Genomic DNA, 14,830 nt, shown 5'->3' with positions numbered 1-14,830 from the left:
CAACTTTCCCGAAGCGAATCCTCTGTTTGGACCACCAACCAGGACAATGGATCGGATCCCAGTAGGCGACCCAAAACAACAGCGCCGCAGAAGGGGCAGACGGAGCAGTCTTCTGGTCAGGCTCCGTAGACGGGCACATCGCTCATCGCTCCCGAGTATACTACTCGCCAATGTCCAGTCTCTTGACAACAAGGTAGACGAAATCCGAGCAAGGGTTGCCTTCCAGAGACACATCACACACAGAATGTAACATTCTCTGTTTCACGGAAACATGGCTCACTCGGGGACACGTTATCAGAGTTGGTACAGCCACCCGGTTTCTTCACTCATCGCACAGACAGAAAGAAACATCTCTCTGGTAAGAAGAAGGGCGGGGGGGGGGGGGGGGGGTATGCCTTATGACTAACGAGTCGTGGTGTGATCATAACAACACACAGGAACTCAAGTCCTTTTGTTCACCTGACCTAGAATTCCTCACAGGCACCTCGACAGCCCTGAAAGAACTTCATTGGACTCTATGTAAACTGGAAACCACATATCCTGAGGCTGCATTTATTGTAGCTGGGTATTTTAACAAAGCTAATCTGAAAAGAAGACTCCCTAAATTTGATCAGCATATTGAATGTACGACCTGGGCTGGCAGCATTCTGGATCATTGCTACTCTAACTTCCGCGACGCATACAGAGCCCTCCCTTACACTCCTTACGGTAAATCTGACCACAACTCCATTTTGTTGCTCCCAGCCAAAAGACAGAAGATAAAACAGTAAACTCCCGTGCTCAGGTGTGTTCAACGCTGGTCCGACCAATCTGATTCCACGCTTCAAGACTGCTTCGATCACGTGGACTGGGATATGTTCTGCATAGCCTCAAACAACAACATTGATGTATACGCTGATTCTTGAGCGAGATTATTAGCAAGTGCATCGGTGATGTTGTACCCACGGTGGCTATTAAAACCTTCCCCAACCACAAACCGTGGATTGATGGCAGCATTCGCGCAAAACTGAAAGCGCGAACCACTGCTTTAAATTATGGCGAGGCGACCGGAAACATGACCGAATACAAACAGTGTAGCTATTCCCTCCGCAAAGCAAACAAACAAGTCAAGCGTTAGTATAGAGACAAAGAAGAGTCGCAATTCAACGGCTCAGACGCGAGAGGTATGTAGCAGGGTCTACAGTCAATCACAGATTACAAAAAGAAAATCAGCCCCGTCGCGGACACCGACGTTTTGGACCCAGACAAACTAAACAACTTCTTTGCTTGCTTTGAAGACAATACAGTGCCACTGACAGGGTCCGCTACCATAACCTGCGGGCTTTAGTTCACCGGAGCCAACGTCAGGAAAACATTTAAACGTGTTAACCCTTGCAAGGCTGCTGGCCTAGATGGCATCCCTAGCCGCGTCCTCAGAGCATGCGCAGACCAGCTGGCTGGCTGGTGTGTTTACAGACATATTCAATAGATCCCTATCCCAGTCTCATGTTCCCACATGCTTCAAGAAGGCCACCATTGTTCCTGCTCCCAAGAAAGCTAAGGGAACTGAGTTAAACGACTATCGCCCCGTAGCACGCACTTCCACCATCATGAGAGTAGTTTGAGAGACTAGACCATATCACCATCCACCCTACCTGACACCCTAGACCCACTCCAATTTGCTTACCGCCCCAATCGGTCCACAGATGGCACAATCACACTGCACACTGCCCTAACCCATCTGGACAAGAGGAATAAATATGTAAGAATGCTGTTCATCGATTACAGCTCAGGATTTAACACCATAGTACCCACCAAACTCATAATTAATCTCAAGACCCTGGGTCTCGATCCTGCCCTGTGCAACTGGGTCTTGGACTTTGACGGGCCACCCCCAGGCAGTGAGGATAGGAAACAACATCTCCACCCAGCTGATCCTCAACACTGGGGCCCCACAAGGGTGCGTTCTCAGCCCTCTCCTGTACTCCCTATTCACCCACGACTGCGTGGCCATGCACGCCTCCAACTCAATCATCAAGTTTGCAGACGACACTACAGTGGTAGGCTTGATTACCAACAACAAAGAGACGGCCTACAGGGAGGAGGTGAGGGCCCTCGGAGTATGGTGTCTGGAAAATAACCTCACACTCAATGTCAACAAAACATAGTTGAAGTGTACCTATGATGAAAATTACAGGCCTCTCATCTTTTTAAGTGGGAGAACGTGCACAATTAGTGGCTGACTAAATACTTTTTTGCCCCACTGTATATTCTAGACTCTATACCAGAGGTGTGGACTCGAGTCACATGACACAAATATGATGACTTGCAACTCTACTTTAACACCAATGACTCGTGACTTGACTTGGACCTTATGACTCGACCTGACTTGATACCCTCCCCGAGCCCAAATATAAAAAATGATGCTATTAAAAAGTGTGCAGCGCATCAACTCTTCATTTAACAGATTACAGTTTGAATCGGACAGCAGCCAATCAAATTGTGCGTGGAAGTGCAAAGGAACGTCGGCGGGTGAATTCAGATGGAGCCCTTGGAAAGACGGTACCCAAAATAATTATTTTCGGATATAAAGACGGCGTTGTATAAAACAAAAAACGGATTGCAACTTGCAAAACATGCGGGAAGAAAATTACAGACGGAGGCGAAACAATTTCCAACTTCATTCGACATTTGAAGATGCACAAAACAGTAAGTTGTGGCTAATATAGCCGACAGCTATCCATCACACGAGGTTGTGTGTTTATGAGTGTGTGTAACTTGTTTGTTTCATGGGTTCGCTGGCTTGTGATGTCTGGAGCCTGTATTGTTATGTGCCGTCCTCACTGCTAGCCTAGATTAGACTTGCTTATTGACGAGCCACCACGCTTTTTGGAGCTGGACAAGATCAAATGAGCACATTTGTGGCAGAGTGCCTCCTAGAATGGTTGTGTACTCTTCCTAACCTGCTGATTACGGCGAGTGCTTGAACCTCTGTGTTTATGCTTCACACAAATCCTACCATCCCCCTCTCTGCTGGCCTCCGCAGTTTTGAGCTTTCTCCATTGATAATGAACGGCGGCTTATTTCATCTGAGGCACCGCATTCAGATACAGTTTTCCAGATAGAAATGCAATATATAGATCTGTACTCGATTCTCTATTCTACACAGCAAAGGCTGTTTTAGGTGATGTATTTATATGTGAATTGCCATGTTGGATGTCCAGCAGACACTCTGCTACTTAATTCATCTTCAGGAGAGCAACCACCCCACACGACCCGACCCAACCTACCACGCCTCTTCCGCTGTCACAGATTGAGAGGGGAGTCTTTCTCATGGCTACCAAATGTATTTCCATGGATATCTAACGTTTATTTGTAAAGTAAAAAATATATAGATATTTTTAAAAGCATTCATGATTTGCATAAATGTAATATACTAACTATTACTCTTGTTAAAAACCATGACATGGGATTACATTTGGTGAAGAGCAAATTATGACTTGTTTAGGACTCGAAACTCAAAGTTTATAATTTGAGACTTGAGTGCCAAGAATTGAGACTTGTAAATAATGACTTGGTCCCACCTCTGCTCTACCATCTACTGCATCTTGCTTTGCCGCACGGCCATCGCTCATCCATATATTTTTATGTACATATTCTTAATCATTCCTTTACACTTGTGTGTATAAGTGAAATTGTAAGACTACTTGTTAGATATTGCTGCACGGTCGGACTAGAAGCACAAGCATTTCGATTCACTCGCATTAACATCTGCTAACCGTTTGTATGTGACCAATAACATTTGATTTTACTAATCTAGTAGCTACTAACTCCATACTAACACAAGGTATGAGTGACTCATTAAGCCCTATCATGCCTTCTTTCAGAGAAAAAAGGGAACCACCCACCTCCATCCTGCCCCTAGCTAGCACTTCACTTGTCCTGATTTACCTAGTTCGCTAGCTCCAGTAGCTTCGGGAAGCTAGCTACGCTAATTAGCTGCCTAGCTAGCTAGTAATCCATGAAACGCACAACTGAGAAACAGATGTTTGGCCTATGTCTAACGTTACTTCAATATATTTGCTAGCTATCAAAAGTACGGTTGGTGGTTAGCTGTAGGTTTAGCTGACCAGCTATAAGTTAGCGAGCTAGTTAGCTGTCTTGCAAGAAAGCCAGCTTAGCTATGACGTTAGCATGCTAGCTAGGTGTCTAGCGGCATACTCACCAATCACCTCGTTGAGCACATAATCGTCCTTGTTGATGGACCAGGTTTGAGCACTCGGGTCCTCTGTCATGGCTTCGTTGGAGGTTTACACTGTTTACAGTGTTATAATGAATGTGGTGGGTTGGTTTTCAAGAAATGTAACGCGATAATTACTCCATTCGGTTCTGGGATGTTAGCTACCTCACCCTGACAGTTCCTGCAGCCACTGTCAACACAACTTTGACACTTGCGAGGCGCCTCGATGCCGAAAGTGGAATGAAAAAGACGCCATCTTGAGTGTGGCAATAGGTGGCTAGATATGGAACGCTGTTTGGGTATTAGCGTGTCAAAACAGACACACGTCAAATAACACAATTACAGCGGTGTAAAGTAAAAAATACTTTAAAGTACTACTTAAGTCGTTTTTGGGGGTATCTGTACCTTACTTTACTATTTATATTTGTGACTACTTTTACTTCTTCTTCACTACATTCCTTAAAACATCTTGAAGCTAGGGGGCACTATTTTTATGTGTCGAAAAATAACGTTCCCAAAGTAAACGGCCTATTTCTCAGAACCAGATGCTAGAATATGCATATAATTGACAGATTGGGATAGAAAACACTCTAAAGTTTCCAAAACTGTCAAAATATTGTCTGTGAGCATAACAGAACTGATATTGCAGGTGAAACCCTGAGAAAAATCAAACCAAGAAGTGGCTTCTATTTTGAAAACTCCATGTTCCATAGCCTCCCATTGCTCCATTTAAAGGGATATCAACCAGATTATTTTTCCTATCGTTTCCTCAATGTGTCCACAGTCTTCAGACATAGTTGCAGGCTTTTATTTTGAAAAATGAGCCAGAACGATAACATCGCGTCAAGTGGATAGGTGGGGGCTCTCAGACTGAATTGTGCGCAAAAGAGAAAGGTGGCCGTTGTTACTCCCGGTCCTAGTGAAAAGCCAACTGTCCCGTTTGATATATTATCGAAGAGATATTTGAAAAACACCCTGAGGATTGATTATAAAAAAACACTTGACATGTTTCTGTGGACATTATGGATATAATTTGGAATTTTTGTCTGCGTTGTCGTGACTGCTCTTTCCGATGGATTCCTGGGGATAACGCATCAAACTAACAGAGGTATTTGGATATAAAAAATATCTTTATGGAACAAAGGAACATTTGTTGTCTAACTGGGAGTCTCGCGAGTGAAAACATCCGAAGATCATCAACGGTAAACGATTAATTTGATTGCTTTTCTGATTTTCGTGACCAAGTTACCTGATGCTAAGTGTACTTATTGTTTTGTCGAGCGATCGATAAACTTACAAACGCTTGTATTGCTTTCGCTGTAAAGCATAATTTCAAAATCTGAGATAACAGGTGGATTGACAAAAGGCTGTGTTTTGCAATATTGCACTTGTGATTTCATGAATACGAATGTTTTCTAGTAATATTATTTGACTGTGGCGCTATGTTATTCAGCGTTGCTGATGACAATTATCCCGGATCTGGTATGGGTGGTTCAGAGAGGTTAAGAAAATATTGTACTTTTTACTCCATACATTTTCCTTCCGAAAGTGTTCGTTACACTTCGAACGGTTAGCAGGACCGGAAAATGGTCAAATTCACGCACTTATGAACCGAAGATCCCTGGTCATCACTACTGCGGACTCACAAAACACACATGCTTAATTCGTAAATTATGTCTGAATGTTGGAGTGTGCCTGTGACCTTCCGTAAATAAAATAAAACAAATCTAGAAACTTGATTGCTTAATATAAGAATTGTTTTATTATTTATACTTTTACTTTTGATACTTTAAACCAAATACTTTAAAACTTTTACTCAAGTAGAATTTTACATGGTGACTTTTACTTTTTCTTGTGTAATTTTTCATTTCAAACCTGTTTGGGATAGGGGGCAGCATTTTCACGTTCTGATGAAAAGTGTGCCCAGAGTAAACTGTCTGCTACTCAGGCCCAGAAGTTAATATTTGCATATTATTAGTAGATTTGGATAGAAAACACTCTGAAGTTTCTAAAACTGTTTGAGTATAACAGAACTCATATGTCAGGCGAAAATCTGAGAAAAATCCAACCAGGAAGTGGGAAATCTGAGGTTTGTAGTTTTTCAACTCATACTTGAGTCATTTTTTATGAAGGTATCTTTACTTTTACTCAAGTCTGATAGTTTTCCACCACTGCAAAATTATATTATAAACTGCGTGGTTCGAGCCCTGAATGCTGATTGGCTGATAGCAGTGGTATATTTAAGCAATAAGGCCCAAGGGGGTGTGGTATATGGCCAATATACCACGGCTAAGGGCTGTTGTTATGCATGACGCAACGCAGATTGCCTGGACACAGCTCTAAGCCGTGGTATATTGGCCATACATCACAAACCCTAAGGTGCCTTATTGCTATTATAAACTGTTTACGAACGGAATTAGAGCAGTAAAAATAAGTGTTTTGTCAAACCCGTGGTATAAGGTCTGAAATACCATGTCTGTCAGCCAATCAGCATTCAGTTAATAATAGCAATAAGGCACCTCAGGGGGTTGTGGTATATGGCCAATATACCACGGCTGTCAGACAATCAGCATTCAGGGCTCGAACCAGCCAGTTTATAATATAAGTTTGTTATTTGTCGTGTCCCTAAGAACAGCCCTTAGCCAGCAGAGATGGCCGCCTCGCTTCACGTTCCTAGGAAACTATGCAGTATTTAGTATTTTTATGTGTTATTTCTTACATTGTTACCCCAGGAAATCTTAGGTTTTATTACATACAGTCGGGAGGAACTATTGGATATAAGAGCAACGTCAACTTACCAACATTACGACCAGGAATACGACTTTCACGAAGGGGATCCTCTGTTTGGAAGACCACCCAGGACAATGGATTGGTTCCCAGCCGGCCACCCAAAACAACGGCGCCGCAGAAGGGGCAGATGGAAGGTCTTCTGGTCAGGCTCTGTAGACAGGCATATATTGCACACCGCTCCCAAGCATACTACTCACCAATGTCCAGTCTCTTGACAACAAGGTAGACGAAATCCGAACAAGGGTTGCCTTCCAGAGAGACATCAGAGAATGTAACGTTCTTTGTTTCACGGAAACATGGCTCACTCGGGATACGTCATCAGCATCGGTACAGCCACCTGGTTTCTTCACACATCGCGCCGACAGAAACAAACATCTCTCTGGTAAGAAGAAGGACGGGGGTGTATGCCTTATGATTAACGAGTCGTGGTGTGATCATAACAACATAACGGAACTCAAGTCCTTTTGTTCACCTGACCTAGATTTCCTTATAATCAAATGCCGACCACATTATCTACCAAGAGAACTCTCTTCGATCATAATCACAGTCGTGTATATTCCCCCCCATGCAGTCACATCGACGGCCCTGAAAGAACGTCATTTCACTCTACGTAAACTGGAAACCACATATCCTGAGGCTGCATTTATTGTAGCTGGGGATTTTAGCAATGCCAATCTGAAAACAATGCTCCCTAAATTTGATCAGCAAATCGAATGCGCCACCCGGCTGGCAAAACACTGGATCATTGTTATTATAACTTCCACGACGCATACAAAGCCCTCCCTCCTTTCGGAAAAACTGACCACGACTCCATTTTGCTGCTCCCAGCCTATAGATAGAAACTAAAACAGGAAGTGCCCGTGCTCAGGTCTGTTCAACGCTGGTCCGACCAATCTGATTCCACGCTTCAAGATTGCTTCGATCACGTGGACTGGGATATGTTCCTCATAGCGTCGAACAATAACATTGATGCATACGCTGATTTGGTGAGCCAGTTTATTAGCAAGTGCATCAGTGATGTTGTACCCACAGCGTCTATTAAAACCTTCCCCAACCACAAACCGTGGATTGATTGCAGCATTCGCACAAAAAAGAAAGCTCGAACCACTGCTTTTAACCAGGGCAAGGTGACCGGAAACAAGACCGAATACAAACAGTGTAGCTATTCCCTCCGCAAGGCTATCAAACAAGCTAAGTGTCATTATAGAGAAAAAGTAGCGTTGCAATTCAACAGCTCATGTTGTACTCTGTACCATCTTCTGCATCTCGCCTATGCCGTTCGGCCATCGCTCACTCATTAATCTTTATGTACATATTCTTATTTATTCCTTTACACTTGTGTGTAAAAGGTAGTTGTTGTAAAATTGTTAGATTACTTGTTAAATATTACTGCATGGTCGGAACTAGAAGCACAAGCATTTCCTTACACTAGCATTAACATCTGCTAACCATGTGTATGTGACAAATATAATTTGATTTGATTTGGTATATTGGCAATATACCACCCCCTCTAATGCCTTATTGCGTAATTATAGAATCTTGTGTGTGCTGAATTAGCATGTTGTGTTTGCAATTCGACGTTGGTGATAAGGCATTATTTGTTTGACTGTGTCATGTATAATCCCTCTCCGGCCTCTTGGTTATCATGCTGCTGATTATCCCGCACACCAGTCACCATCGTGCAGCGTTTTGAGCGTACATTTTTCTTTTTATTAGAATATCACCGACAAAAACAATAAACAATACAAAATGACTGTGAAGCTTAACATGGCTATGATGCCTCTAACAAAGTTAACTTCCAACGAAACCAACAGGGGGAAAGGCTGCCTAAGTATGATTCCCAATCAGAGACAACGATAGACAGCTGTCCCTGATTGAGAACCATACCTGGCCAAACACAAAGAAATAGAAAACATTGAAAATCAGAACATAGAATGCCCACCCAAATCACACCCTGACCAAACCAAAATAGAGACATCAAAAGACTCTCTCAGGTCAGGGCGTGACACCCTATATCTGTCACTCCCTTTAATTTGTTCCTCAAGTGTTATTGACTCTGTTTTCATGTCGGTGCGTTGTTTGGGTTTCGTGTTCATTGTTGCTTTTATTCATTAAAACCTCATATGGCCAAGCGGCAGTGTTCGGAAGTTCGGATGACTGACGTGCCCAAAGTAAACTGCCTGTTATTTAGGCCCAGAAGCTAGGATATGCATATAATCAGTAGCATTGTATAGAAAGCACTGAAGTTTCTAGAACTGTTAAAATAATGTATGTGAGTATAACATAACTGATATGGCAGGCAAAAACCTGAGGGAAATCCATCCGGAAAAGTGTATTTTGAGGTCACAGGCCATTTCAATGCTAGCCTATGGGATATACAAATAACTAGGACACAGGTTGCAGTTGCTATAGAACAGTTTGCAGTTCCCAGCTTCCACTAGATGTCACAGTCTTTAGAAAGGGTTTCAGGCTTGTTGTTCCTTTCATCCAGGTGGGAAAGGGCAGTGTTGAGTGCAATAGAGATTGCATCATCTGTGGATCTGTTGGGGCGGTATGCAAATTGGAGTGGGTCTATGTTTTCTGGGAAAATGTTGTTGATGTGAGCCATGACCAGCCTCTCAAAGCACTTGTCAGGGAAGACTTGTCAATTGGTCAGCACATGCTCGGAACACACGTCCTGCTAATCCGTCTGGCGCAGCTCAGAGTAAATATTTCTTACATTTTCCTTTTCCAAATGGGCAGTTATTTAGAATGCATAAGATTCTGTATTTACGATAGCATAGCTTCATAAGGTCCAATAGAGACTAAATTATTTTGTTCCTCAGTCTTCCAGCGCTTTCATTCAAACCCAACCCCCTTTCTTTGTGTAACCAGCCATCATATTGGTTCTGTCCATTCAGGACGCTTTCTTGTATGACATAATTAGTCATCAATGTATGATCCATCCTGTGTATATGTAATTCTTTGTGATTATTTAGGTATTTAGTAAATAAATAATTAAAACACATTTTGTATTGCTGATTCAACTTGTTAGCCAGGGTTCGTGAAGATAACCAAGAATTTTACGACGTTCAGATGAGACTGAATGAGGTGACAATTAATAATTGACTGCTATTGATATAAAAGATGACCCGATCTTTAAGAGTTTTTTTCGGAAGACAACAGCTCTATAAACATTATTCCATGGACATATTTAGCAAGGTCTTTAATCAGCCGTATCCAATACCAGGTGAATCAAAATCATTCATTATAGCAAGCAGGGTTCGGATTTTCACCCTCCAGACATTATTTCCTAAAGGTCAAAATTATGAAATGCCTATGTATGTTATGTTGTAAATTAGAACATTAATTATGCCCCTATTTTAGATTACTATGATGTTTTTTTACACTGTATCCAATGATTCATGAAAATTTGTTTGGTAGGTCATGTCCTCATTGTGGTTTTGCAGACATGTTTGATACGTTTTATGTACACACATTATTCGAATATTCATGAAATGCATATTGTTATATTTGGTAGCACTTATTTGTTTTTCCTTCACCTCCTACCCCTTTCGATGCATGGAATGGATGTGGCTGTGACTTGGTCTACATATGGGTGCTAATTTAAAAAACTCACAAAAGCTCTGACGATGGCCGTGAGGCCGATACATAAGGCTTATTAAAGATCAGTGATACGATCAAGAGCCGTGTGCGGGTTCCTTCTTCTTTTTCCTCATCTTATCCGGGTGTTGCCATGCACTGCAAAAAAGATAGCTCAGATGTGCGAGTGCCTTCTGAATTTTGAATTTGACTTTACAAACAACAAGAGGGCTTAACAGGAGTCTATTTCTTCGGAGCCTAGACCTATATAAAATAACTTAATTGGCTGAGAGAGGCTATGAGGCTTAACAGCCTAAGAAGTAGGATTTATTAGGCCAACTTACAATTGCAACTGATCAAAAATGTAGCCTCCTACATAAAACAATCATTTTAAAGAAGAAAAGTCTGCACGTTCAAACTTAAACAATGTAACTAAAAAGAAAGCGCACATTTGCAATTCCCAAACTCTAAAAGTAATTGGAAAAGTAGATACAAATGATGTATGACATTGTGGTTACAATAAAGAATGTAGCCCATCATGCAAATGATTCCTGTTAGCAGGACAAAATACTTTTTATAGCCCGGCTACTGTTGTGAAAATCCCTCAGCTTGCCATGTATTCGATGCTTAAGTACTCTAAAGTGTTACATTTCTAACTCAAAACAGCATTTCTTCATCAACATCTTTAGGCTTTCATTAATCTTCTTGATCTTCTTTCTTTTTTTCTGTAGCAATTTTGAGAAAATTGCTCAAGGTCAGCGGTTGATTCGTCTGTGAAGATGACGTTATTGAATGTCTCACCAGCTTTGATCCATACCTGGGCTTGGACGCAAAGTTCTTTGTTTGTCAGACGAATCATTGGGTTGAAACTACAGAACAGTACAAAACAAGCGAACACACATGGTTAATATTCTGAGAATTAAAATAAATAAATATATATACAGTGCCTTGCGAAGGTATTCGGCCCCCTTGAACTTTGCGACCTTTTGCCACATTTCAGGCTTCAAACATAAAGATATAAAACTGTATTTTTTTGTGAAGAATCAACAACAAGTGGGACACAATCATGAACTGGAACGACATTTATTGAATATTTCAAACTTTTTTAACAAATCAAAAACTGAAAAATTGTGCGTGCAAAATTATTCAGCCCCCTTAAGTTAATACTTTGTAGCGCCACCTTTTGCTGCGATTACAGCTGTAAGTCGCTTGGGGTATGTCTCTATCAGTTTTGCACATCGAGAGGCCGAATTTTTTTCCCATTCCTCCTTGCAAAACAGCTCGAGCTCAGTGAGGTTGGATCGAGAGCATTTGTGAACAGCAGTTTTCAGTTCTTTCCACAGATTCTCGATTGGATTCAGGTCTGGACTTTGACTTGGCCATTCTAACACCTGGATATGTTTATTTTTGAACCATTCCATTGTAGATTTTGCTTTATGTTTTGGATCATTGTCTTGTTGGAAGACAAATCTCCGTCCCAGTCTCAGGTCTTTTGCAGACTCCATCAGGTTTTCTTCCAGAATGGTCCTGTATTTGGCTCCATCCATCTTCCCATCAATTTTAACCATCTTCCCTGTCCCTGCTGAAGAAAAGCAGGCCCAAACCATGATGCTGCCACCACCATGTTTGACAATGGGGATGGTGTGTTCAGGGTGATGAGCTGTGTTGCTTTTACGCCAAACATAACGTTTTGCGTGGTTGCCAAAAAGTTCAATTTTGGTTTCATCTGACCAGAGCACCTTCTTCCACATGTTTGGTGTGTCTCCCAGGTGGCTTGTGGCAAACTTTAAGCAACACTTTTTATGGATATCTTTAAGAAATGGCTTTCTTCTTGCCACTCTTCCATAAAGGCCAGATTTGTGCAATATACGACGTGCAAACTTCAACTATGACAGACAAAATGTGACAAAAAAAATCCAGAAGATCACATTGTAGGACTTTTAATGAATTTATTTGCAAATTATGGTGGAAAATAAGTATTTGGTCGATAACAAAAGTTCATCTCAATACTTTGTTATATACCCTTCGTTGGCAATGACAGACAGAGGTCAAGCGTTTTCTGTAAGTCTTCACAAGGTTTTCACACACTGTTGCTGGTATTTTGGTCCATTCCTCCATGCAGATCTCCTCTAGAGCAGTGATGTTTTGGGGCTCTTGCTGGGCAACACAGACTTTCAACTCCCTCCAAAGATTTTCTATGGGGTTGAGATCTGGAGACTGTCTAGGCCACTCCAGGACCTTGAAATGCTTCTTACGAAGCCACTCCTTCGTTGCCCGGGCGGTGTGTTTGGGATCATTGTCATGCTGAAAGACCCAGCCACGTTTCATCTTCAATGCCTTTGCTGATGGAGGGAGGTTTTCACTCAAAATCTTACGATACATGGCCCCATTCATTCTTTCCTTTACACGGATCAGTCGTTCTGGTCCCTTTGCAGAAAAACAGCCCCAAAGCATGATGTTTCCACCCCCATGCTTCACAGTAGGTATGGTGTTATTTGGATGCAACTCAGCATTCTTTGTCCTACATACACAATGAGTTGAGTTTTTACCAAAAAGTTATATTTTGGTTTCATCTGACCATATGACATTCTCCCAATCTTCTTCTGGATCATCCAAATGCTCTCTAGCAAACTTCAGACGGGCCTGGACATGTACTAGCTTAAGCAGAGGGACACGTCTGGCACTGCAGGATTTGAGTCCCTGGCGGCGTAGTGTGTTACTGATGGTAGGCTTTGTTACTTAGGTCCCAGCTCTCTGCAGGTCATTCACTACCGTGTGGTTCTGGGATTTTTGCTCACCGTTCTTGTGATCATTTTGACCCCACGGGGTGAGATCTTGCGTGGAGCCCCAGATCATGGGAGATTATCAGTGGTCTTGTATGTCTTCCATTTCCTAATAATTGCTCCCACAGTTGATTTCTTCAATCCAAGCTGCTTACCTATTGCAGATTCAGTCTTTCCAGCCTGGTGCAGGTCTACAATTTTGTTTCTGGTGTCCTTTGACAGCTCTTTGGTCTTGGCCATAGTGGAGTTTGGAGTGTGACTGTTTGAGGTTGTGGACAGGTGTCTTTTATACTGATAACAAGTTCAAACAGGTGCCATTAATACAGGTAACGAGTGGAGTACAGAGGAACCTCTTAAAGAAGAAGTTACAGGTCTGTGAGAGCCAGAAATCTTGCTTGTTTGTAGGTGACCAAATACTTATTTTCCAACATAATTTGCAAATAAATTCATAAAAAATCCTACAATGTGATTTTCTGGATTTTGTCTTCTCATTTTGTCTGTCATAGTTGAAGTGTACCTATGATGAAAATTACAGGCCTCTCTCATCTTTTTAAGTGGGAGAACTTGCACAATTGGTGGCTGACTAAATACTTTTTTGCCCCACTGTATCGTCCTACTGCCCAGCCGTAATATATTATCGTTTTTCATGTCCCATTGGTAGGATATACATGCTCGTAGTTTGTCTATTTTATTATCGATTGATTGTAAGTTGGCTAATAGTACCGATGGTAAAGGTAGATTACCCTCTCAGCGACGGATCCTTACAAGGCACCCGGACCGTCGTCCACGATACCTTCCTCTTTTCCTCCTGCTAATGACAAGTGTCTGGAGGAAATTTTCGGGTGTCTGGAGGAAATCCTTCCCATTCAACTCATTGAAGAAGAAAAATTCCTCCAGTCCAGTACGGGGTGAGTAATCGCCGCCCTGATATCAAGAAGCTCTTTTCGGTCATAAGACAAGGTGGCAAGAACATTATGTACAAAATAAGCTACAAATAACGCAAAAGAAACCATACACAATAGCACAATTGATTATGGGATCATAAAACAGAGGTCATCTCCTTCGGTGCCATTTCCTTCAGAGCCTTTACTTTCCAATGGGAGCAAATGAATCATAGCAGGCAGAAGAAGCGAAGAGGTGGGCAGAGACAAGAACGAGCTAGGAAGATCCGATTGGCACATTCTAGCAAATTTTTGCACATTTCATTTAGGGAATGTCTACTCTGTGAAGCAAGTGTGTGCAATGTCTCATTTCGTTCTTGTACTCCTTCTAAACAACACCATAATTTGTTTGGGGGAAAGGGTAAAGTCTACAAACTTCAGTCCACTCTGCCTTTTACAGATTGTAGTTTTGGAAATAGAGAACTGAATGGAGATCAAATGCTTTATCGATAAGAACATTTGCAGAATATCTGCCAAAATCGATCCTCTCCCATTGCCGGCCATTGGGCTTCCGC

General features: G+C 42.0%; 1 protein-coding gene across 2 annotated transcripts in view; it reads right to left on the bottom strand.

Moving 5' to 3' along the window:
• LOC110508375 (serine/threonine-protein kinase OSR1) overlaps positions 1–4,498 on the bottom strand; it is a 34,685-nt gene extending 30,187 nt beyond the window's left edge. For both annotated transcript variants that reach the window (XR_002471295.3, XM_021588872.3), the window contains exon 1: positions 4,205–4,498. Coding sequence is in view for 1 of the 2 variants with exons in the window: in XM_021588872.3 (XP_021444547.1) it covers positions 4,205–4,274 (70 nt within the window). In the remaining variant the exon portion in view is untranslated. The remainder of the gene's footprint in view (positions 1–4,204) is intronic.
• Positions 4,499–14,830: the final 10,332 nt, after the last annotated feature.

Source organism: Oncorhynchus mykiss, chromosome 28, assembly GCF_057628025.1.
Source record: "Oncorhynchus mykiss isolate SJ-2025 chromosome 28, ASM5762802v1, whole genome shotgun sequence".
Taxonomy (NCBI): Eukaryota; Metazoa; Chordata; class Actinopteri; order Salmoniformes; family Salmonidae; genus Oncorhynchus; species Oncorhynchus mykiss.
The sequence above is the reverse complement of the archived record's forward strand: the minus strand, read 5'-3'. Positions and strand labels throughout refer to the sequence as shown.